This window comes from Pseudophryne corroboree, chromosome 3 (assembly GCF_028390025.1).
Source record: "Pseudophryne corroboree isolate aPseCor3 chromosome 3, aPseCor3.hap2, whole genome shotgun sequence".
NCBI lineage: Eukaryota > Metazoa > Chordata > Amphibia > Anura > Myobatrachidae > Pseudophryne > Pseudophryne corroboree.
Genome location: NC_086446.1, coordinates 309,160,445 through 309,185,617, shown reverse-complemented (window position 1 = coordinate 309,185,617; position 25,173 = coordinate 309,160,445). Strand labels below are relative to the sequence as shown.

Genomic DNA, 25,173 nt, shown 5'->3' with positions numbered 1-25,173 from the left:
GCACGGCACCGCACACGTCGGGACCGCTGATGTCTTCTCTCTTCAGGTTTGGCGGGCTCTCACTATTTAGGTAAGCTTTTTTTTACACTTACACACCTTGACAAAGGGGCTAGACACCCCGAAACGTTGGTGTACTATGTTGTGATCCGTTGAATACAATTCAACTTTTTACAAGACCTGGAGTGCCGCAGTCTTCTTTCTCTACATACATATATATATATATAATATATATATATATATATATTGATACAAATCTAATTTATATATTCTGAAACCATTGGTCGCTAGAACATATATATATATATATATATATATATATACACACACACACACACACACACACACACACACACACACACACACACACTAACTAAAGCTGGGTACACACTGGCAGATATATCTGCAGATGGTGGTTGTTCATACACACAGAAAGATGCACCAATATATCTTAAAGATATATCTGCTGTTCAATCGATCTGCAGCTATATATACAGATGGAGATTGTTCATACACACAGAAAGATGCACTATATTGGTCATCTGATATATTGGTCATCTGCTGTGTTGCACAACAGATGCAATATATCTGTAAAAGACGTCTTTCACAGACATATTGCTTGTACACACCTGCAGATCAGCAAAAGATATATTGGACAACCAACTGATTGGCCAATATATCTGCCAGTGTGTACCCAGGATAACTAACTAACTAGAGTACCTGGCGTTGGCCGGGATTTTAAGAATGTCTGTTTACAAAAATAAATGTAAATATTAAACACACAGTATAAATAACATTGTAGATAGCTGAATACCCATGCTTCGCTACGGGATGAGGATGGTAAATAAAGGTGGGTACACACTAGTAGATATATCTGCAGATCAATTGATCTGCAGATATATCTATGTACGGATCAGGCAGTGTGCTGTGTATACACACTACCCGATCCGTCGGGGGACTGACGTCATGAACTGGGCGGGCGGGCGTGCGCCCGCCCAGTTCACCTGTCAATCACCGCCGGCCGCCGCAGCATGTGTACGGGCGGTCGGACGACCGCCCCGTACACACACAGCGACGCGCCAATATATCGTTAGATATATTGGCCGTCGGCTGTGCTGCGCGGCCGACGCGATACGTCTGTGAACGACGGAGTTCACAGACGTATCGGCCGTACACACTGGCCGACGGTCCCGCGATATATCGGCCGTTCAAGAGAACGGACGATATATCGACCAGTGTGTACGGGCCTTTAGAATGATAGTTGTTTGTTAATTTACATTGGTTGGAGATCTAGTATATAGGCATATCTTGCTTCCCTGACGCACTTTGTGTAGTGGCCGGACCCCTTTTTGGTCCCCCAAGGGACCCTGCTCTTCCCACTATACAACTCAGTCTGTGGCTTCCTGCTGCCTCCATTCAACTTCTCACATCATGTCAGTGCCCCTGTGAAATTATCGATGTTTTTTTTTTACAGTTTCTTATATAGCGCAGCACATGTATTTCCTGATATACTCTGTGCTGCTGGGGGGCCGTGCTACTTCTACTATAACTGTCAGTGTGTGGGTTTGTGCTACCTGCATTCCCCTCCTCACATCAGGTCACTGGCCCTGTCACATGCAGCTCTGTCATCACTGACATGTCACGCATGTGCTGATATAGTCTGTGCTGCTCTCCCACCCCTAGGGGTGTCTGACCCCCATAGTGTTTGTTTCCAGAGTGTAAGTCATATGTGTGCCAAGTTTGTTGTAAATTGCTGCAGACATTCCAGAGTTATGCTGTCTCCTGAAATACTCAGTGCTGCTGCTTCACCCCTAGGGGTGCTAGGGGTGTCTTCCCCCCTCAGTGTTTGATGCCAGATTGTAAGACATATGTGTACCAATTTTTGAGTGCATTGCTCCAGCAATTCCGAAGTTATGCTGTCTCCTGATATACTCTGTGCTGCTGTCTGACCCCCTAGGGGTGCTAGGGATTTAAAATTTTTGGTTGCCTCCGCCATGTTTTAATACATTTGTATGTGAAATTTCACGATCTTCGCTTGTAAACTGTGGATTTATATAGAAAGACAGAAGGACGGATTTTCATTTTTATATTATTACATTGGAACGTTTTCGGGGAACTACCGCCATCCTCATGGACAGCACACAATATAAACACCAGCATTACTTACATATAAAGCCACAGCCCAGTGATTAACACCATCTGTTAAAATTGTTAATACCATTCTCCTGATCTGAGCTGAAAACCAAACACTATGTGCTAAAGTAGCAGCATGTGCTAAAGTTGCAGCATCATGATGTAAAGGTATCCAAGCCCAGCATCAGACATGGGGTTAATAGCTCTACTAAATAACCTTAAAAATATTAGAGTGTAAATACAAATGAATGATAAAATGCAGGCACTAAAAACCAACAATATAATGAAATGAAAAAATAAAATTACAGGTACAGCAATAATGAGCAAAAACACACAGAGAGGTAGATGTATTAACCTGGAGAAGGGATAAAGAAGTGATAAATGCAAGGTGATTATGCACCAGCCAATCAGCGCCTAACTGTTAATTTACATATTGGAACTGATTGGCTGGTGTGTTTCTCACCTTGCACATATCACTGGTTTATCACTTCCTTATGCCTTCTCCAGGTTAATACATCTGCCTCAGAGGGTGCTATGTACCTGTAGTGTAATAGATTAAAACCAACTCAGACCAATATAAGAAATGGTAATTATTATGCATACTAAAATCTTTGTATATAGCTTATCTGAATAGACGTGGAAATAGAGATCCGTTCTACACTCTCGAAGGAAATTCTCAATTCTAATGCTGTTTTTCTCTGCGGCTGTCTTACTCTCTCCAATTGAGAAAGAAAATTCTAAAAAGACACCAGGCACCCAAAAATGTGAACCAAAGCCTTTCATTGTGTACTATACTTTACATTTAATACAAAATATAAAAGCTCACATAGTCTTACATTGGAATGAAGTTTCTGTAGCATGTAAATGGCCGGCAGCCGCAACAATTGTGCCAGTCCACTATGAGCTCCTGGTGGGCTTGCTTGTCATTCGTGGTTAATATATAATATAGATCCATCCAAACAAACACTGGCAGCACTCGTATAAATAGAGTACAGACAGGAACATATATTTCAGTGTTTCAGAGATGTTTGGTTTAAGGTCTTTCATCAAGGATAATATATTATCCCCAACCAAAGCTCCTACGATAAATGGATCTGAAATGTCAGAGTGCCGCTGGTGTTTGGATCCTTGCATTTTGGTACTGTGCTTAGAACCCAATGGATGGAATCTACCAATCCCCATAACCAGGAGTGCTGATCGCTGTGCTCTTGTTCTACACATCTGTTTAGGGTCATCAACGTGAGGGAAAGTGTCACTTGACTCTGGGAAATGCTATGGCTGCCACACGCAGTTTCCAAAAGGTGATGGAACTGGAGCCAAATAATGAGCTTACGCGGCAGGAGGTAAGAGAGACTGTGCAGTGGTCTATAAAACTGTAAGTATGATGATACTGGGGAATCATTTCTGATCCTTTTATATAGAGATGTTTAGTGATTTATTTATTTTTTTGTTTTATTTCATGAAACTTTGTACAGCAGGGGTGGACAAAATGGTGACCAATTCAGCAGCCAAACAGTATAATCTAAGGGCCAACAGACTCTTTGGGCTCAGTCCTGGTAGCCACAATGTTTTTGCCCCTGCTAGTAAGGGAGGCTACATGCCGCTCTTATGGCCAAAATTGTGGATTTTTGTATTTGGCAGCGTACAAAAATCCACAAATCTGGTGCAAGTTCCAATGCCGTTGCAGGTGTTTACACACCATCCCAGCTGCAACTCGCCCCACTCGTGCGGAGACAAGTTAATTCAGTTGACTCCTTTGGTTGTTTTGTAAGATGCTGGGATCCCTTTACATCAGTGAAATTGGCTACCTAAATCCTGGAATTTGTCCACTCCATTTTTAGTCTTTTTTTTTTAAGGTAATTCCCTTATCATATATCTATTTTTGTTTATACGTGAGAGGCAGATTCCCTGCTCCTATTAAACTAATATTTTCCTTTTAGTTGAAGAACGCAGCTGCTGTCCTAGAATATGAGAGGATTGCAGAAGCTGACTTTGAAAAACGGGATTTCAGGAAGGTTAGAGTATTTCTTCTTAAATATATGTTTTCAGAGGAGTATGAAGAAAAATCTTAACCAGGTAAATGGCTCAGGAGGCACTGGCTAGCACCAGAGCCAGATTTACACACAAATATGAGCCCAAGTGTTAGTGTTGGTATTATACACAGGTGCAGCAGTATATACATGTGGGCATTATACACAGGTGCAGCAGTATATACATGTGGGCATTATTCACAGGTGCAGCAGTATATATTGCTAGAAATTGTCTCGTCTGACTTTTTAATCCAGAGTTTTGACTATAAAAATGATTAGAATAATACAAGGAAGATATTTCTAATATATTCTTTGTATTTTTCTTATGCTTATTATAGTTAACACTCTGACATATACGTTAGTATGACAGGAAAGGCTCTGCCTCACCGCACGTCACTGTACGACACGTCATTTTTTTTTAATATGGCTTGGTATTAATATACAGCATTTGTGCCACTGGCAGTGTCAATATTAAGACCTTACTAAATATGAGCTTCAGATTCTAACAATGTTTTTTTATGCCTTGATTTTCACTTTCCAGTGACACGTGCACTATTGTTGGTACTGTTGCAGCTTTTAGCTCCTAATAGCCAGCTTTACCAGCAGTGTATGTAGATGGGCTGTGCTAGTATAGCGTTATCTGATATTCTGGCATGCTATTATGCATTCCTCTCGCTTCAGCTGTGTAAGGATGGTGATACGTGACCGAACAGTGTTGAGCACTGTCCCGTCTTCTATAATGCACTGCAAATTTGACATAAGAGTGCTGGTCTGGAGCTCCTGCTGTTCTGCTCATTGAACTTCCACCATTAACTGAGTAGCCTACTGGAACCCCATTCTTTACAGAGCACTTTTTCTGTTATTATATAGTGCAGCCTGGGCTAATATGGTACTTGAAACCAGATTTGGCTGGAAGTTTCAGAGCACAGTATAGATAATGTTTTTCTTAATTATAAATGTGGAGGGGAAGAATTATTGGGAGACATTGTTTCCCATTTAAGAGCATACTTGCACCCTGGTTGTCTGCTTATTGTTATGTCTTGCGGCAGGTTGTGTTTTGCATGGATCGAGCCTTAGAGCTGGCCCCCGCCTGTCACCGCTTCAAAATTCTCAAAGCAGAATGTCTGGCGCTACTTGGCCGCTACCCAGATGCCCAATCCGTTGCCAGGTAGTGTCAATACTTATTTATTATCAACCTTTTCAAAACCGCTTGTGGATCTAGTAATTGTATGCTCATATTGCTGCCAGTACATGTGTCAGGTTATGTGCAGACTTCAACATTCTATTGCAATCCAATCATCACAGTATTTGTAGTGTTTATAGCTGCATGTCCATGTAGGGTTATGGAAAATTGCCTTATCCAGAATGTTCACCTCTGCTTGTCCAGTCGACTGTTGTTCATCTTGCGACCGAAAGTCATACGGCGGGATGTAATGGTGTCCGAGTTTGCCGGAGGTGTGGGATGCTGGCTAAACTCATACGTTTTTTAAAGAGGCAATCATTTAAAAGGCATGGTTTTGCCTTATAAATGATTGCCCCTTTAAAAAAAAACATCTGAGTTTGGCCAGCATACTGCACCTCTAGCAAACTTTGACACCATTACATCCCGCTGCTAGAATGTCATCAGCACTTAACTGAGGCTGTATATTAATCACTACAAAACTGTCTGGTTTGCTAATAAATGATTAATATCCCAAAAATGTCATCCATGTAATTGTCCAAAATGGCCACCAAAATTGTATTTCAAATCAATCCCATTGCATACAGAAGTCTTTGATTCTGCCTAATATACTTCCCACGGCAGTTGAGCTTAACTTAACCATAGTTCATAATCCAAACAATCCCCAGTGTTTCATTAACATAACATTTTGATGGGATGCAGTTACATTGCCAGCATTTGGGATCCCGGTGGTTAGGATGCCGATGCCGGGATCCCGACTGCTGACAATGCCGCCAGCCGGAATCCTGGCTCACAGGGGCTATTCCCATTTGTGGGTGTCCACGACTCCCATAGAGTGGGAATAGAGCCTGCAAGGGGCTTGCTATCGCTCGCCCCGCTGCCGGGATGATGTTGTCTGTAGGCTGGCGGCTAGCATCCTGACCGTCGGTAATCCATACTGATCCCATTTTAATAACCAAACTATTTAGCTTGTGATGCCGTTAAGACAACAAAGATGGAATACTTTTAAGTGGATTTTAATAGCAAAATAGTCACAAATAAGAATAGTAGTCACTCTAGAATTTTGCTGGTCAGGGTGCTGATCGCTGAGGAGGGCACAATTTATTTTTGAGGGGCAGAATTTTTGACCCGTCTTGTCACTAAAGCCATTATATAAAATTACAGTATAAAAAAAAAAAATACTATGCCATGATTTAGTACCTTTATTTCTCCAAAGAGTAGTGCTCACGTATTCTGTTATGCCATAAAAGGGATAAAGATCTAGGGGGCAGGGTTCTGCGAGAAATTCCCTTTTATCACACAAAAAGTTTTTTTGGTTTTTTTTTTGTTTTACGGATTCAGCCTCTGGAACATAAACATCAAAGCCAATCTGAGGCTGTTTGTTATGGTGGGCACGTTAAAAAAAAAAAAAAATGCTTAGATTGTGATAGGGTCAGGGGCCACCACAGGGACCCCTTCATGGTAAGGTGTTATCCAGCTGCGGCCACTAACGTCTGCCTGCCATTATGTCCTCACCTCTGCTCAAGCCTCACACTAGCAATTCCAAAATAACTGGCAGCTCAAAGCAGCAGCTAAATAAGAATGTGTGTCCAGATGGATACTGGCCCAAAGCATTCAGCAACGGTCTGGCCAGGCTACCTCCCAGCCCAGCTTGCTCCATATCTTATTGGCAAGATCATGTGCGGTCCTGACTTTGGTGTCGCGCATGAGGATGCAGTATGTCTGAGTGACCCCAGCTTGTGGTGTTGGGCTGACGGCAGCATGCAGTGGGAGCCCTGGGTTCCCCCCTCCACTGTTGTGTACGCTTCCTGGGGGCTGGGTATTGGGGAGTATGGAAATAATCAGTCCTGTATTTGCAAAAATAGTTCAATGCTCTTTGCAGACAGGCATTTTTCCTTAACCACTAAACAAAGCAATAGTTCGACCACTTCTTAAAAAAATCAAATTTAGACCCTGACTTCATGACCAACTACAGGCTAGTATCAAACCTTCCTTTCTCTTACATCCTAGAGGATGCTGGGGTCCATTTTAGTACCATGGGGTATAGACGGGTCCACCAGGAGCCATTGGCACTTTAAGAGTTTAATAGTGTGGGCTGGCTCCTCCCTCTATGCCCCTCCTACCAGACTTAGTTTAGATAATGTCCCCGGAGGAGCCAGTCACAGTTAGGGGAGCTCTACAGAGATTCTTTAGAAAAGTTTATTTTAGAGTTTGTTATTTTACAGGGAGGCTGCTGGCAACAGCCTCCCTGCATCGAGGGACTGAGGAGGGGAGCAGTGTCTGCCCTGCGGGGTCTTGAGCCACTGCCTCCGCTGACTGGACATTGAGCTCCAGAGGGGACAGATCGCGCCACGCCACAGGGGAACGCTCATCCCGGCAGCCAGCCGCCACCCCCTCAATGAGCTGCAGTGTGGCGAGTTAGTCACTATCCCCCCTTACAAGCAGGGGATCAGTGTGAAGAGAGCAGTTTAAGGTTGGGAGCGCGGTATCAACCGCGCTCCCGGAAGGCTCAGCGGTACTGAGGTGCGGCGGTGTGAGGGGTGCCCTGAGCCAGCAAGTTACCCTGCACTGACCATTTCCAGCCTGTCGGGGTCCGCGGATCTCAGACAGCACAAAATTCCTCAGGCCAGTATAATCTTCAAGAGCGGGAAGACAGCGCCATTGAAGGGGCGGAGCTTCTTCTCAGAGCGGACCCAGCAGCGTTGAGCGCCATTTTCCCTGCCTGCAATCACTACTAGTGGATGTCCAGGTCCCTCCGGTGCAACTCCAGCTATCTGTACGGTACCAGGGGGTTGTAGAAGGGGGGGAGACTGTGTTCTAGGCTGTGTCACCTATTAAGGGACACAGTCAGCGCAGGTTGAGGTCTCCCTATACCTCTAATAGCGCTGCATGTGGGTTGACTCCAATCTCTGTATCTCTCTGCCATTCTTGGGGGGGGGAACTCTGTCTAGTGAATACCCTGTGTGTTTGTGGGGTGTTTGGTGTGTGTGACAACATGTCTAGGGACACTGTTTCATATGCTGCAGAGGATTTGTCTTCCCAGGAAGACTCCATACCATGTACTCAGGATTGCACTGTTGTAGCGCAGATCCCTGCTACAGAGCCAGAATGGTTAGTGTCTCTGAGGGGGACTATTTCTCAGATTTCTGACAGGGTTACTAGGACTGAGCATGCCATTCAGATCCTACAATCCTCTATGGTTGTGTGGTCTGATACTGCTTCCTCGGGGTCCCCTGCGGTACATTCTCAAAAACGTGCACTTGCATTGCTTACGCAGGATGACACGGACACCGACTCTGACACTGCAGACGGTGACAGAGATGTGTCGAGGGGGACAGCATCACTTGCTAAGGGGGTGCAGTTGATGATTGAAGCTGTGAGGGATATTTTACATATTTCTGACACAGCTCCTGAGCAGGTGGAGGAGGCCTTTTTTACAGATAAGACGCCCCCCCCTCACCTTCCCGGAATCCAAATAATTAAATGCTATCTTTGAAAAGGCCTGGGAAACACCGGAAAATAAATTTCAGATCCCTAAGAGGGTCTTGGATGCTTTTCCCTTCCCAGAGGAAGATAAAAAGAGATGGGAGTCCCCGCCGATAGTCAACACCTCTGTCTCCAGGCTGTCTAAACAGGTGGTATTGCCAGTCCCGGGATCTACCGCGTTGAAGGACCCGGCAGATCGCAAGGTGGATGCTACGCTAAAATTCATTTATACGGCTTCCGGGGCTATATTGCGGTCTACTATAGCCTGTGCTTGGATTGCAAAAGCTATTGCCAGGTGGTTAATCGCTCTGCAGGAGGAATCGACTGCGATGGATAAAGGCGACATTGATTTATTTTTACACCATATTCATGATTCTGCAGGATTCCTGGTAGCTTCCATGAAGGACCTGGGTTCCATGGCTACGGGGATCTCCTCCATGTCCGTCTCGGCTCGCAGGGGTCTCTGCCTGCGCCAATGGTCTGCGGACGCGGAATCCAGGAAGAGTGTGGAGGGCCTACCCTATACATTTCAGGCTCTCTTTGGGGAGGCGCTGGATGCGTGGATTGCCACGGCTACCGCGGGTAAGTCTACTTTTCTCCCATCAGCTGCACCGGCTATGAAGAAGCCTTTTACACCAGCCACGTCAGTCCTTTCGGCCCGCGAAGTCTAGAAAGAACAAGCTTTCTAACACCTTCTTCAGAGGTGGTCGTGCCAAAGGAAAGAAACCTGCTCCCACAGGTTTCCAGGCCCAGAAGCCCGCTTCTGATACCCCTAAGTCCTTCGCATGACGGTGGACAGCTAGGCCTGGAGGAAGGTCAGGTGGGGGCAAGACTCCGTCAGTTCAGTCATGTCTGGGTGTTGTCTGGCCTGGACCCCTGGGTCCTGGATATAGTGTCCAGGGGATACAGACTGGAATTTCAAGATCCCCCACCTCACCGTTTCTTCAAGTCAGGCTTGCCAGCTCTGCTGGTGGACAGAACAATTCTTCTGGAGGCCATCAGAAAATTGATGGTGTCAGAGGTCTTTGTTCCAGTTCCACCTCAGCAGTGGAACAAGGGTTATTATTCAAACCTTTTTGTAGTACCAAAACCGTATGGTTCGGTGCGGCCTATTCTAAACTTAAAATCTTTGAACCCTTATCTCAGGGAGTTCAAATTCAAGATGGAATCTCTGAGAGCTGTCATCTCAGGACTCACGAAGGGGGAGTTCCTGGTGTTGCTGGACATCAAGGATGCTTACCTCCACATTCCCATTTGGTCGCCGCATCAGGCATATCTCAGGTTTGCACTGTTGGACGATCACTATCAGTTCCAGGCGCTGCTGTTTGGCCTCTCCACAGCACCAAGGATCTTCACCAAGGTGATGGCGGAGATGATGGTTCTCCTCCGCAAGCAGGGGGTGAACATAATTCCATATCTGGACGATCTCCTGATCAAGGCGTCGTCCAGGGAGAGGTTGTTGCGATCCATCGCGCTCATGACACAGCTGCTCAGGAATCACGGTTGGATCCTGAACCTTCCAAAGTCTCATCTGGAGCCGACAAGGAGGCTGTCTTTCCTGGGAATGATCCTCGACACAGAAGTGCAAAGGGTTTTTCCCCAGTGGAGAAAGCATTGGTGATTCAAACAATGGTCCGGGATGTCTTAAAGCCTACCCGGGTATCGGTTCATCAATGCATCCGCCTTCTGGGGAAGATAGTTGCCACCTACAAGGCTCTGCAGTACGGCAGGTTTCATGCTCGACCTTTTCAGCTGGACCTATTGGACCAGTGGTCGGGCTCTCACCTACACATGCACAAGAGGATACGCCTGTCTCCGAATGCCAGGATTTCACTCCTCTGGTGGCTACAACTTCCGCACCTTCTGGAAGGCCGAAGGTTCGGAATTCAGGTCTGGATACTTTTTATCCACAGATGCAAGTCTAAGAGGTTGGGGAGCAGTCGCTCTGGGGGAAACCTTTCAGGGAAGGTGGTCGAATCAAGAATCCCTTCTCCCAATAAACATCCTGGAGCTAAAGGCCGTGTACAACGCCCTTCTGCAAGCCGCACACCTTCTACGGGATCGGGCTGTTCAGGTGCAGTCATACAACGTGACAACGGTGGCCTACATAAACCGGCAAGGCGGAACGAAGAGCAGGGCTGCCATGTCATAGGTGTCAAGAATCCTTCTCTGGGCAGAAAGACGCGCGGCGGCGATGTCGGCAATCTTCATTCCGGGAGTAGACAGCTGGGAAGCAGACTTCCTCAGCCGCCACGATCTCCATCCGGGAGAGTGGGCCCTCCACCCGGAGGTGTTCGAGGAGGTAACCGGTTGGTGGGGGGTTCCTCACATAAACATACATGATGGCCTCCTGCCTCAACAAGAAGCTGGGGAGGTACTATTCCAGGTCAAGAGACCCACAGGCAGTGGCTGTGGACGCACTGTTAACACCGTGGGTGTTCAACTCAGTGTGTGTGTTCCCTCCACTTCCTCTGATACCAAAGGTTCTTCAACTTTTGAGAAGAACAAAGGTTCTGGCAATCCTCATTGCTCCGGACTGACAAAGGTGGGCTTGGTACGCGAATCTGCTAGATCTTCTGTTAGAGCAGGGGTGGCCAACCAGTCAGAAACAAAGAGCCAAAAAATCTCGTTAGGCACGTCAAAGAGCCGACATCAAGCCACAGGCGCACATGCAAAAATGGGGTGTAGTCTTGTGTCTGCTAGGCCACGTCTCTGGTATAAAATACATTTAAAAAGCCAGATCCACATAAAATACATTTAAAAAGCCAGATTCACATAAAATACATTTTTAAAGCCAGATCCAACATAAAATACATTTTTAAAGCGAGATCCAACATAAAAATAAGATTTTACTTACCGATAAATCTATTTCTCATAGTCCGTAGTGGATGCTGGGGACTCCGTCAGGACCATGGGGAATAGCGGCTCCGCAGGAGACAGGGCACAAAAGCAAGCTTTTAGGATCACATGGTGTGTACTGGCTCCTCCCCCTATGACCCTCCTCCAAGCCTCAGTTAGGTACTGTGCCCGGACGAGCGTACACAATAAGGAAGGATCTTGAATCCCGGGTAAGACTCATACCAGCCACACCAATCACACCGTACAACTTGTGATTTGAACCCAGTTAACAGTATGATAACAATGAAGTAGCCTCTAAAAAAGATGGCTCACAACAATAATAACCCGATTTTTTTGTAACAATAACTATGTACAAGTAATGCAGACAATCCGCACTTGGGATGGGCGCCCAGCATCCACTACGGACTATGAGAAATAGATTTATCGGTAAGTAAAATCTTATTTTCTCTAACGTCCTAGTGGATGCTGGGGACTCCGTCAGGACCATGGGGATTATACCAAAGCTCCCAAACGGGCGGGAGAGTGCGGATGACTCTGCAGCACCGAATGAGAGAACTCCAGGTCCTCCTCAGCCAGGGTATCAAATTTGTAGAATTTAGCAAACGTGTTTGCCCCTGACCAAGTAGCTGCTCAGCAAAGTTGTAAAGCCGAGACCCCTCGGGCAGCCGCCCAAGATGAGCCCACCTTCCTTGTGGAATGGGCATTTACATATTTTGGCTGTGGCAGGCCTGCCACAGAATGTGCAAGCTGAATTGTACTACAAATCCAACGAGCAATAGTCTGCTTAGAAGCAGGAGCACCCAGCTTTTTGGGTGCCTACAATATAAACAGCAAGTCAGACTTTCTGACTCCAGCCGTCCTGGAATTTATATATATATATATATATTTTCAGGGCCCTGACAACGTCTAGCAACTTGGAGTCCTCCAAGTCCCTAGTAGCCGCAGGCACCACAATAGGTTGTTTCAGGTGAAACGCTGACACCACCTTAGGAAGAAACTGGGGACGAGTCCGCAGTTCTGCCCTGTCCGAATGGAAAATCAAATATGGGCTTTTGTAAGACAAAGCCGCCAATTTTGACAATCGCCTGGCCGAGGCCAGGGCCAACAGCATGGTCACTTTCCATGTGAGATATTTCAAATCCACAGATTTGAGTGGTTCAAACCAATATGATTTGAGGAATCCCAACACTACGTTGAGATCCCACGGTGCCACTGGAGGCACACAAGGGCTGTATATGCAATACTCCCTTGACAAACGTCTGGACTTCAGGAACTGAAGCCAATTCTTTTTGGAAGAAAATCTATAGGGCCGAAACTTGAACCTTAATGGACCCCAATTTGAGGCTCATAGACACTCCTGTTTGCAGGAAGTGCAGAAATCGACCTAGTTGAAATTTTTTCGTGGGGCCTTCCTGGCCTCACCCACGCAACATATTTTTACCACATGTGGTGATAACGTTGTGCGGTCACCTCCTTCCTGGCTTTGACCAGGGTAGGTATGACCTCTTCCGGAATGCCTTTTCCCTTAGGATCCGGCGTTCAAACCGCCATGCCGTCAAACGCAGTCGCGGTAAGTCTTGGAACAGACAAGGTCCCTGCTGGAGCAGGTCCTTTCTTAAAGGCCGATGCCACGGTTCCTCTTGGAACAGACATGGTACTTGCTGAAAGCAAATCCCTTCTTAGCTCCCGAGGCCATTAGTCCTCTGTGAGCATCTCTTGAAGTTCCGGTTACCAAGTCCCTCTTGGCCAATCCGGAGCCACGAGTATAGTTCTTACTCCTCTATGTCTTTTAATTCTCAATACCTTGGTTATGAGAAGCAGAGGAGGGAACACATACACCGACTGTTACACCCACGGTGTTACCAGGACGTCCACAGCTATCGCCTGAAGGTCTCGTGACCTGGCGCAATACCTGTCCCATTTTTTGTTCGGGCGGGACGCCATCATGTCCACCTTTGGTCTTTCCCAACGATTCCCAATCATGCGGAAAACTTCCCGATGAAGTTCCCACTCTCCCGGGTGGAGGTCGTGCCTGCTGAGGAAGTCTGCTTCCCAGTCGTCCACTCCCGGAATGAACACTGCTGACAGTGCTATCACATGATTTTCCGCCTAGCGAAAAATCCTTGCAGTTTTGCCACTGCCCTCCTGCTTCTTGTGCCGCCCTTTCTGTTTACGTGGGCGACTGCCGTGATGTTATCCCACTGGATCAATACCGGCTGACCTTGAAGCAGAGGTCTTGCTAAGCTTAGAGCATTATAAATTTGCTCTTAGCTCCAGTATATTTATGTGGAGAGAATTCTCCAGACTTGATCACACTCCTTGTGTGACTGCTCCCCAGCCTCTCAGGCTGGCCTCCGTGGTCACGAGCATCCAATCCTGAATGCCGAATCTGCGGCCCTCTAGAAGATGAGCACTCTGTAATCACCACAGGAGAGACACCCTTGTCCTTGGATATAGGGTTATCCGCTGATGCATCTGAAGATGCGATCCGGACCATTTGTCCAGCAGATCCCACTGAAGAGTTCTTGCGTGAAATCTGCCGAATGGAAGCGCTTCGTAATAAGCCACCATTTTTTACCAGGACTCTTGTGCAATGATGCACTGACACTTTTCCTGGTTTTAGGAGGATCCCGATTAGCTCGGATAACTCCCTGGCTTTCTCCTCTGGGAGAAACACCTTTTCCTGGACTGTGTCCAAAATCATCCCTAGGACCAGCAGACGTGTCGTCGGAACAACTGCGGTTTTGGAATATTTAGAATCCACCCGTGCTGTCGTAGAACTACTTGAGATAGTGCTACTCCGACCTCCAACTGTTCTCTGGACCTTGTTCTTATCAGGAGGTCGTCCATTTTCTTTGAAGACGAATCCTCCTTTCGGTCATTACCTTGGTAAGGACCCCGGGGTGCCTTGGACAATCCAACGGCATCGTCTTGAAACTGATAGTGACAGTTCTGTACCACGAACTTGAGGTACCCTTGGTGAGAAAAGGCAAATTTTGGGACATGGAGGTAAGCATCCCTGATGTCCCGGGACACCATATAGTCCCCTTGTTCTTTGCTATCACTGCTCTGAGTGACTCTATCTGGATTTGAACCCTTGTAAGTGTTCAAATTTTTCAGATTTAGAATAGGTCTCACCTAGCCTTCAGTACCACCATATAGTGTGGAGTAATACCCCTTTCCTTGTTGTCGGAGGGGTAATTTTATTATCACCTGCTGGGAATACAGCTTGTGAATTGTTTTCAATACTGCCTCCCTGTCGGAGGGAGACATTGGTACAGCAGACTACAGGAACCTGCGAGGGGGGAAACCTCTCGACATTCCAATCTGTACCCCTTGGATACTACTTGTAGGATCCAGGGGTCCTGTACGGTCCCAGCGTCATGCTGAGAACTTGGTAGAAGCGGTGGAGGGCTTCTGTTCCTGGGAATGGGCTGCCTGCTGCAGTCTTCTTCCCTTTCCTCTATCCCTGGGCAGATATGACTCTTATAGGGACGAAAGGACTGAGGCTGAAAAGACGGTGTCTTTTTCTGCAGAGATGTGACTTAGGGTAAAAAACGGTGGATTTTCCAGCAGTTGCCCTGGCCACCAGGTCCCATGGACCGACCCCAAATAACTCCTCCCCTTTATACGGCAATACATCTTTGTGCCGTTTGGAATCTGCATCACCTGACCACTGTCGTGTCCATAAACATCTTCTTGCAGATATGGACATCGCATTTACTGTTGATGCCAGAGTGCAAATATCCCTCTGCGCATCTCGCATATATAGAAATGCATCCTTTAAATGCTCTATAGTCAATAAAATACTGTCCCTGTCAAAGGTATCAATATTTTTAGTCAGGGAATCCGACCAAGCCACCTCAGCTCTGCACATCCAGGCTGAGGCGATCGCTGGTCGCAGTATAACACCAGCATGTGTGTGTATACTTTTTAGGATATTTTTCAGCCTCCTATCAGCTGGCTCCTTAAGTACGGCCCTATCCGTAGATGGTACCGCCACTTGTTCTGATAAGCGTGTGAGCGCCTTATCCACCCTGAGGGGTGTTTCCCACCGCGCCTTAACTTCTGGCGGGAAAGGGTATACCGCCAATAATTTTCTATCGGGGGAAACCCACGCATCATCACACACTTCATTTAATTTATCTGATTCAGGAAAAACTACAGGTAGTTTTTTCACCTCACACATAATACCCTTTTTTTTGTGGTACTTGGAGTATCAGAAATATGTAACACCTCCTTCATTGCCCTTAACGTGTGGCCCTAAAAGAAAATACGTTTGTTTCTTCACCGTCGACACTGAAATCAGTGTCCGTGTCTGGGTCTGTGTCGACCGACTGAGGTAAATGGGCATTTTACAGCCCCTGACGGTGTTTGAGACGCCTGGACAGATACTAATTTGTTCGCCGGCCCTCTCATGTCGTCAACCGGCTTGCAGCGTGTTGACATTGTCACGTAATTTCCATAAATAAGCCATCCATTCCGGTGTCGACTCCCTAGAGAGTGACATCACCATTACAGGCAATTTGCTCCGCCTCCTCACCAATATTTTCCTCATACATGTCGACACACACGTACCGACATACAGCACACACATAGGGAATGCTCTGATAGAGGACAGGACCCACTAGCCCTTTGGGGAGACAGAGGGAGAGTTTGCCAGCACACACCAAAAGCGCTATAAATGTATATAAACAACCCTAGAAGGTGTTGTTTACTATATATGCGCTCTTAATATATAAATATCGCCAATTTATGCCCCCCTTCTCTTTGTTACCCTGTTTCTGTAGTGCAGTGCAGGGGAGAGTCCTGGGAGCCTTCCTCACCAGCGGAGCTGAGCAGGAAAATGGCGCTGAGTGCTGAGGAGAATAAGCTCCGCCCCTTTTCCGGCGGGCTTTTTCTCCCGGTTTTTAATAAACTGGCCTGGGTTAAAATACATACATATAGCCTTAATGGCTATATGTGATGTATTTATTTTGCCACTAAAGGTAATTATATTGCTGCCCAGGGCGCCCCCAGCAGCGCCCTGCACCCTCCGTGACTGAGTCAGTGAGCCGTGTGACAACAATGGCGCACAGCTGCAGTGCTGTGCGCTACCTTCATGAAGACTGTGGAGTCTTCTGCCGCCTGTTTTCCGGACCTCCGTTCTGCCGTCTCTTCAGCGTCTGTAAGGGGGATCGGCGGCGCGGCTCCGGGACGAACCCCAGGCTGACCTGTGTTCCGACTCCCTCTGGAGCTAAGTGTCCAGTAGCCTAAGACTCCAATCCATCCTGCACGCAGGTGAGTTGGAAATCTCTCCCCTAAGTCCCTCGATGCAGTGATCCTGTTGCCAGCAGGAATCACTGAGATTGAAACCTAAAAAAAAACTTTTCTAAACAGCTCTTTAGGAGAGCCACCTAGATTGCACCCTCTCGGACGGGCACAAAAACCTAACTGAGGCTTGGAGGAGGGTCATAGGGGGAGGAGCCAGTACACACCATGTGATCCTAAAAGCTTGCTTTTGTGCCCTGTCTCCTGCGGAGCCGCTATTCCCCATGGTCCTGACGGAGTCCCCAGCATCCACTAGGACGTTAGAGAAATACATTTAAAAAGCCACTTCCACATACCCTACTGTGTCACTTCAGCCAGCTACCTCATGCATCACTCATGCTAGCACACTCCTACAGTATGTCACTACAGCTAGCTCCCCCATAAATCACTCCTGCCAGCTTTCTCCTGTGTCACTCCTGCCAGGACCCTCATGTGTCACTACAGCCCCCCCAAAAAAATACACCTCGGGCCATTGCAGCAGCCCCTTATGTGTCCTTTGTTTGCCAGTGGGTGTCTCACCTCTAGTATCTGGCTATCTCAGTTCTCAGTCTCCGTAGTGCTGCTGCTGCCTGTCTGGCTGGAGTGCAGCAGTTTCTGGATCTGTTGTGGTCACGTGACTTCGAGTGTCGGGAGCCACATTTGAATAAAGAAAGAGCCGCATGAGGCTCAAGAGCCACAGGTTGGCCACCGCTGTGTTAGAGGATCCAAGGCCCTTACCTCTTCGGGAGGATCTGCTACTGCAGGGGCTGTTCGCTTATCAAGATTTCTGCTGCGGGGTACACTGGGCTCCACAAGGAATGGACAATGGGGTGTAGAGTAGGATCTTGATCCGAGGCACCAACAGGCTCAAAGCTTTGACTGTTCCCAGAATGCATAGCGCCGCCTCCTATATCACCCCGCCTCCCTGCACAGGATCTCCGTTTTGTAGTTGGTGCTGCAGTAGCAGGCACTTAACAGAGGGTCTGCTCCAGGCAGCCCTAAGAAGAGCTTTTTTTCTGAGGGAAAAAAGTGAAGACTTCAAGGGCAGCAGCAGTGTTACATGTCAGTGGACATTCACGGCTGCAGCTCCGGCTCTCCCCAGCGGCGTTGTACACTCCCAAGCCCTGGTTGCCGGGTAACTACAGCAGGAGGCTCCGGTTTTCTTCTTGTCAGGCACACACGACGGGGCTCTCCGGGATCGCGTGGCCGCGCTTTGTGAGGTGGTAAGTGGGTCCCGCTTGCGGGACCCGGTCTTTATCGCGATCTGGCGCGGTCAGTGGGAGGCGGGCCGCGCGCGCTGGCGGTGAACACTGTGGCAGTACAGGCGATCCCACTAGATCACCAGGGCATGGGACAGGTCCGGTTTTCTCTGTAAACCGTTTTATTAGAGCCTGCAGTACCCGGTGGTTTTGCCAGCAGGGGGATAGAGCTTGGACCTGAAGCCCCTCCCCCAGCCCCAGGGCGCCATTTTCTGCAAATGTTCCTGCCCTGGAGCTGCATATCTGTCTCTCCCTCACTCCCTGGCTGTGTCTGCGGCCCCATTATCCCTCAGCTCACTGTTCCTGGGAATGCTTGGGCAAATCCTCCTATGTAAAGCCGCCTGGTTGTCAGTGCTGTGACTTTACAAGACACTTAAGTATTCTACCTGCCTTTTTTAGTCAGTGTTAGTAAGAAAGAGTGCACTTAGTCAGGGTTTCCTAGTACAATTACCATTGTGATATACATCCAGTTCTTACTGTGTACTGTTATATCTATTGTTATATAGCTGTGTAAGCTAGTCCAGTGCAGTATTATTGTTAGTAATAACCTCTGCATTGTACAGACTGTGACTATTTGTGTGTGCATTTGATAGCTGAGTGGTGTCCATTTCGTGTCTTTCACTCAACCTGCTATCCCTATATTCTATAACCTGAGGGGGCTTGGTGTGTCAGGTTTTATCTAATATAGGATTTTCACAAAGATATACTGTATTACGTATTTTTCTCTGTGATTTAGTCACCATATCTCTCCTTTATCTCTGCTGGTGCTGACTACACTGCACAGGGGTTTGGGCTAGAGGTATTGTGCTGCTGACAAATTGTACTGTGTTACCTGATACTGCAAGTTATATCATGTCTGCTTCTGAGGGTAACGGTTCTGGGGCTGAACACACTGCCGGTGTTGCTGAAGCCGCAGATACCTATGAGGAGAATATAGCAGCTTTGGGCTCTGGTTCTGGGGGCTCCTTGCCCCCCAGTGGGACGGTGGCAACGGGGGCAAATTATGACCCCCCGTGGGCCGCTTTTTTCACGCTTCTGCATACACTAGTTCATAAACTAACACCCCCTATGGGACCCCCAATGCCGGTGCAACCGTTTGTGGTCCCTGCAGCTAACCCGCCGTGGGCGAACGATTTATTTGCTCAAATAAAGAAGTTGAACCAGTCCCTGACTACTAAAAAGTCTGACCGTCGCTCGCCTACGTCCAAGGGGTCCTCTAAGCGAGCGCTTGTCTGCTCACAATCCACTGCTTTCACTGACACCTCGTCGGATGAAGACGGCACTTACACTGACCCCACAGGTTCTGACTCGGATACGGCTGATGGGGAGGGTGGTTCACATGTGGATGTTCCTGATCTTTTGGAGGCTATTAAGTTAATTTTACAGATTACGGATGATCCCGAGCCATCCGTTCCTCCTAAGAAACCAGATAGGTTCAAGCGTCAGAAGGTGATTAAACAAGTTTTACTTCACTCTGACCACCTAATTGATATACGTCAGGAACCCTGGGAAAACCCGGGTACGAAGTTTGTGCCTCAAAAGAAGATGCTGGCTCGCTATCCCCTCGCGCCGGACCTGTCTAAGAATTGGGAAACGCCTCCTCCAGTGGACTCACATGTGGCTAGGATGGTGGTTTCCTCAGCTCTAACGGTCTCCACCGTCACGTCCCTAAAAGAGCCTATGGATAAACGTGAGGAGGGTTTTCTGAAAGCGATTTACACCCTCACGGGTGCTGCACAAAGGCCCACTATTGCAACTACTTGGGCTGCAGAGGCCATTGAAGCATGGGCCTTGGAGTTAGATGCTGAAATCTCCTCTGACCATGCTAGACAATGCTTGTCTTATATTGTCACAGCTTCTCATTATATTAAAGAGGCGGCTTCTGATGCCGGTATCCTGGCAGCCAAGGCCTCTACTACGTCAGTCCTGGCTCGCCGGATATTGTGGCTGAGATCCTGGTCTGTGGATCTGGACTCTAGAAAAACCCTGGAGGTACTCCCTTTTAAGGGAGATATTCTGTTTGGGGAGGATTTAAATAAGATTGTGGCTGACTTGGCTACTGCCAAAACTGCCTGTCTGCCAAGTACTGCTCCTTCTGTGTCGAAGGCTTAAGGTACTTCCTTTCGCCCTTTTGTCCTTCAGGTAAAGCAAAAGGTCAGGCGTACAACAAGCAGGCCCGTACTTCCAAACCTGGTAAGCCTAAGCCCAAAAGAGCCTGGGCGGCCCTTCAGCCAGCTTCCAAGACAGATGAGCCTGCCGCATGATGGGGTGGGCCTCCCTCTGGGGGATCCCAGGGTGGGGGGCCGGCTTCTAGGGTATACCCAGGAATGGTTGAAGACCACTTCAGATGCCTGGGTACGGGAAGTCGTCACTCGAGGTTACGCCATAGCCTTCAAAAACAGACCCCCTCATCGATTTTGCCAGACAGATGTCCCGTTGGACAAGACAAAGGCAAACACTCTACATTCGGTGGTACAGATCCTCCTGGATACAGGAGTCGTAGTACAGGTGCCTCTTGCGCAGAGGGGCCGGGGGTACTATTCTCCGCTGTTTCTAGTCCCGAAACCGAATGGGTCCTCCCGGCCCATTCTCAACCTCAAGGCATTGAACAGGTTTGTGAAGGTTTCCAAGTTCCGGATGGAAACCCTTCGCTCTATAGTTCTGGCCTTGGAACTTGGGGACTTCATGGTCTCCCTGGATATACAGGTTGCTTACCTGCATATTCCTATAGCAGTGTCTCATCAGCAATACCTGAGATTTGCGATTGGCAACTGCCATTACCAGTTTCGGGCGTTACTTTTTGGTTTAACAACGGGCTCGCGAGTCTTTACAAAAGTCATGGCGGTGATGACGGTGGTACTCCGCCGTCAAGGAGTCAGGATACTGCCGTATTTGGACGACTTGTTAATCCTGGCAAATTCCCCAGAACTTCTCCTGCGTCATCTAGATGTGACGGTCCGGTTTCTGCAAGCCCACGGGTGGCTCATCAACTGGAAGAAGTCATCCCTGATCCCTGCTCAGAGCATGGTGCATCTGGGAGCACTATTGGACACTCACAACCAGCGGTTGTTCCTGTCTCAGGAGAAAGTCCTGAAGCTTCAGGACAGGATTCGTTGCTTCCTATCTCGTCCGCAAGTGTCGATACATTCGGTGATGCAGGTGCTGGGCCTCATGGTGTCAGCATTCGACATGGTGGAGTACGCTCAATTTCACACTCGCCCTCTCCAGATGCTGATTCTAGCCAAATGGGATGGTCTGCCTCACCGGATCAGGTCTCAAATGATCTCATTTACTCCGGAGGTCCGTCTGTCGCTGCTCTGGTGGCTCGGAACCAACAACTGTGCAGGGGCCGTCTGTTCTGGATATCCGACTGGGTCCTGTTGACGACAAATGCCAGTGTAAGAGGTTGGGGCACGGTGCTGGAGCAACACTCCCTTCAGGGGCGGTGGACCAAGGAGGAGTCCCTCCTCTTGATCAATATTCTGGAGTTGCGGGCAGTCTTCAATGCCTTGAACCTAGCCCAGCATTTAATTCAGAACCGTCCTGTTAAAGTACAGTCGGACAATGCCACCACAGTGGCTTACATAAATCATCAAGGCGGCACTCGAAGCCGCCTAGCAATGAAGGAAGTCTCACGGATTCTACAGTGGGCAGAACGCCATCTACCGGCCATATCGGCAATATTCATTCCGGGAGTCCTGAATTGGGAAGCAGACTTTCTCAGTCGTCAGGACGTGCGTGCCGGTGAGTGGGGCCTCCATCCAGAAGTGTTTCAACTCCTAGTGGAAAGGTGGGGCCTTCCAGACGTGGATCTGATGGCGTCTCGACACAATCACAAGGTTCCGGTCTTCGGAGCAAGGACAAGGGATCCTCAAGCAGCATTTGTGGATGCGCTGGCGGTACCGTGGAGGTTTCGGCTGCCGTTCGTGTTCCCTCCGGTGTTACTCCTGCCCAGGGTAATTCGGAAGTTCAAGCAAGAAAAAGGAATTCTGCTTCTCATAGCTCCAGCGTGGCCCAGACGGCACTGGTTCTCAGACCTGCAAGGCCTATCGTCAGAGCGTCCAATTCTACTTCCACAACGCCCAGACCTCCTTGTTCAGGGCCCCTGTGTCTACCAGGACCAAGCCCGTCTGTCTTTGACGGCGTGGCACTTGAAGCTTCCATCTTAAGGGCTAAAGGGTTTTCTGAGGCGGTCATTCAAACTATGTTGCGGGCCCGTAAACCGGCTTCTGCTCGTATTTACTATAGGGTCTGGCATTCTTACTTTGTTTGGTGCGCATCTAACGATTATGGCGATTCCAAGTTTAGTATAGCCAAGTTGGTGGCTTTTCTTCAGCAGGGCCTAGACTTAGGCCTGCGTCGGGCCTCCCTCAAGGTTCAAATATCTGCCTTGTCGGTGTGGTTTCAGAGAAAAATTGCGACCTTACCTGATGTGCATACCTTTACTCAGGGCGTGTTGCGTATCCAACCTCCCTGTGTCCCGCCTGTGGCTCCTTGGGACTTGTCGGTGGTTTTGGAGGCGTTACAAGAGTCTCCGTTTGAACCTGTTGGTTCAGCTGACCTCAAGTGGCTTTCCCTTAAGGTGGTGGTTCTGCTGGCTATTGCTTCAGCTAGAAGAGTGTCTGATTTGGGTGCCTTGTCCTGTAGTTCCCCATATCTGAAATTTCACCGTGACCGGGCGGTTCTAAGCACTCGTCCCGGCTATCTACCTAAGGTGGTTTCTTCGTTCCACCTTAATCAGGAGATTGTAGTTCCGGCACTTGTTTTTCCTGATCTGTCTCCCAAAGAGCGGTCTTTGGATGTGGTACGGGCTCTCCGTATCTATGTGAAGAGAACTGCTCCTATTAGGAAACCTGATTCTCTTTTTGTTGTGTTTGGGTTTCACAAACAGTGCTGGCCTGCTCACAAGCAAACTCTGGCCAGATGGATTAGAATGGTGATTGCACATGCTTATGTGAAGGCTGGTCTCTCTGCTCCTGATCACATTAAGGCCCATTCTACTCGGTCTGTTGGACCTTCTTGGGCGGCCCAACGTGGTGCGACCCTTGAACAATTGTGTAAGGCGGCTACGTGGTCTTCTGTGAACACGTTCATAAGGTTCTATGCCTTCGATACTGCCGCTTCCCAGGATGCTTCCTTTGGACGCCGGGTTCTTGTGCCCGCTATAGTGCGTCCCCTCCCATAAGGAACTGCTTTAGGACATCCCCATTGTCCATTCCTTGTGGAGGCCAGTGTACCCCGCAGCAGAAAACGACTTTTATGGTAAGAACTTACCTTTGTTAAAACTCTTTCTGCGAGATACACTGGGCTCCACAAGGCGCCCACCCTGACGCACTTAGCTTCTTTGGGTTGGTATGGCATTAGCCGCTGACACGTCTCCTGTCGTGAGAATGCGGTGTTGTGGCTACTAACCGATGTGGTCTCTCTTCCTGCTACTGCATTGTACTGGTTAACTAAAAACTGAGATCCTTTGCAGGGAGGCAGGGTGATATAGGAGGCGGCGCTATGCATTCTGGGAACAGTCAAAGCTTTGAGCCTTTTGGTGCCACGGATCAAGATCCTACTCTACACCCCATTGTCCATTCCTTGTGGAGCCCAGTGTACCTCGCAGAAAGAGTTTTAACAAAGGTAAGTTCTTACCATAAAACTCATTTTACCACGGCTACATTTGACGGCATGGCGGTTGAACGCCAGATCTTAGCTCGGAAAGGTATCCCGAGTGAGGTTATTCCTACCCTGATACAGGCTAGAAAGGGGGTAACGTCTAAACATTACCATCGTATTTGGAAAAAAATGTTTCTTGGTGTGAATCCAAGAAATTTCCAGCTGTGGAGTTTCAACTTGGACATTTGCTCCTTTTCCTGTAAGCAGGTGTGGATATGGGCCTGAGATTTGGCTCCATCAAGGTCCAAATCTCTGCTTTGTCCATCTTCTTCCAAATACAATTGGCTGTCCTCCCTGAGGTTCAGACCTTTTTGAAAGGGGTTCTGCACATTTAGCCTCTCTTTGTTTGCCAACGGCACCCTGGGATCTGGACTTGGTGCTGCAGTTCCTGCAATCTGCTTGGTTTGAGCCTCTGCTGGAGGCTGACATCAAGTTTCTCACGTGGAAGGCGGTCACTTTGTTGGCCTTGGCTTCTGCTCGACGTGTGTCGGAATTGGGGGCTTTATCTTGTAAGAGTCCGTATCTGATCTTCCATGAAGATAGGGCGGAACTTAGGACTTGTCCACAGTTCCTGCCTATGGTTGTATCGGCTTTCCATAGCAACCAGCCTATTGTGGTGCCAGTGGCTACTGACTCCTCAATTGCTTCAAAGGCCTTGGATATTGTGAGGGCTTTGAAGATTTATGTGAAGAGGACAGCTCGTCATCGAAAGACTGACTCCTTGTTTGTCCTCCATGATCCCAAGAAAATTGGGTGTCCTGCTTCTAAGTAGTCGATTTCACGCTGGATCAGGTTTACCATCCAGCATGCATATTCTACGGCAGGATTGCCGTGTCCAAAATCTGTAAAGGCCCATTCTACTCGTAAAGTTGGCTCTTCCTGGGCGGCTGCCCGGGGTGTCTTGGCTGTACAACTTTGCCGAGCTGCTACTTGGTCTGGATCGAACACGATTGCAAGATTTTACAAGTTCGATACTTTGGCCTCTGATAACCTCAAGTTCGGTCAAGCAGTCTTGCAGGAGGATCTGCACTCTCCCTCCCGTACTGGGAGCTTTGGTACATCCCCATGGTACTAAAATGGACCCCAGCATCCTCTAGGACGTAAGAGAAAATAGGATTTTAATTACCTACCGGTAAATCCTTTTCTCTGACGTCCTAGTGGATGCTGGGAACTCCGTAAGGACCATGGGGAATAGCGGCTCCGCAGGAGACTGGGCACAAAAGTAAAGCTTTAGGACTACCTGGTGTGCACTGGCTCCTCCCCCTATGACCCTCCT

General features: G+C 48.1%; 1 protein-coding gene across 3 annotated transcripts in view; it reads left to right on the top strand.

Annotated features, from left to right (window-relative positions):
* Positions 1 to 25,173, top strand: part of DNAJC7 (DnaJ heat shock protein family (Hsp40) member C7) — a 207,660-nt gene that overhangs the window by 127,597 nt on the left and 54,890 nt on the right. For all 3 annotated transcript variants that reach the window (XM_063959405.1, XM_063959406.1, XM_063959408.1), the window contains exons 4-6: positions 3,360 to 3,473; positions 4,071 to 4,145; positions 5,210 to 5,328. In XM_063959405.1, the coding sequence (XP_063815475.1) occupies positions 3,360 to 3,473; positions 4,071 to 4,145; positions 5,210 to 5,328 (308 nt within the window). The remainder of the gene's footprint in view (positions 1 to 3,359; positions 3,474 to 4,070; positions 4,146 to 5,209; positions 5,329 to 25,173) is intronic.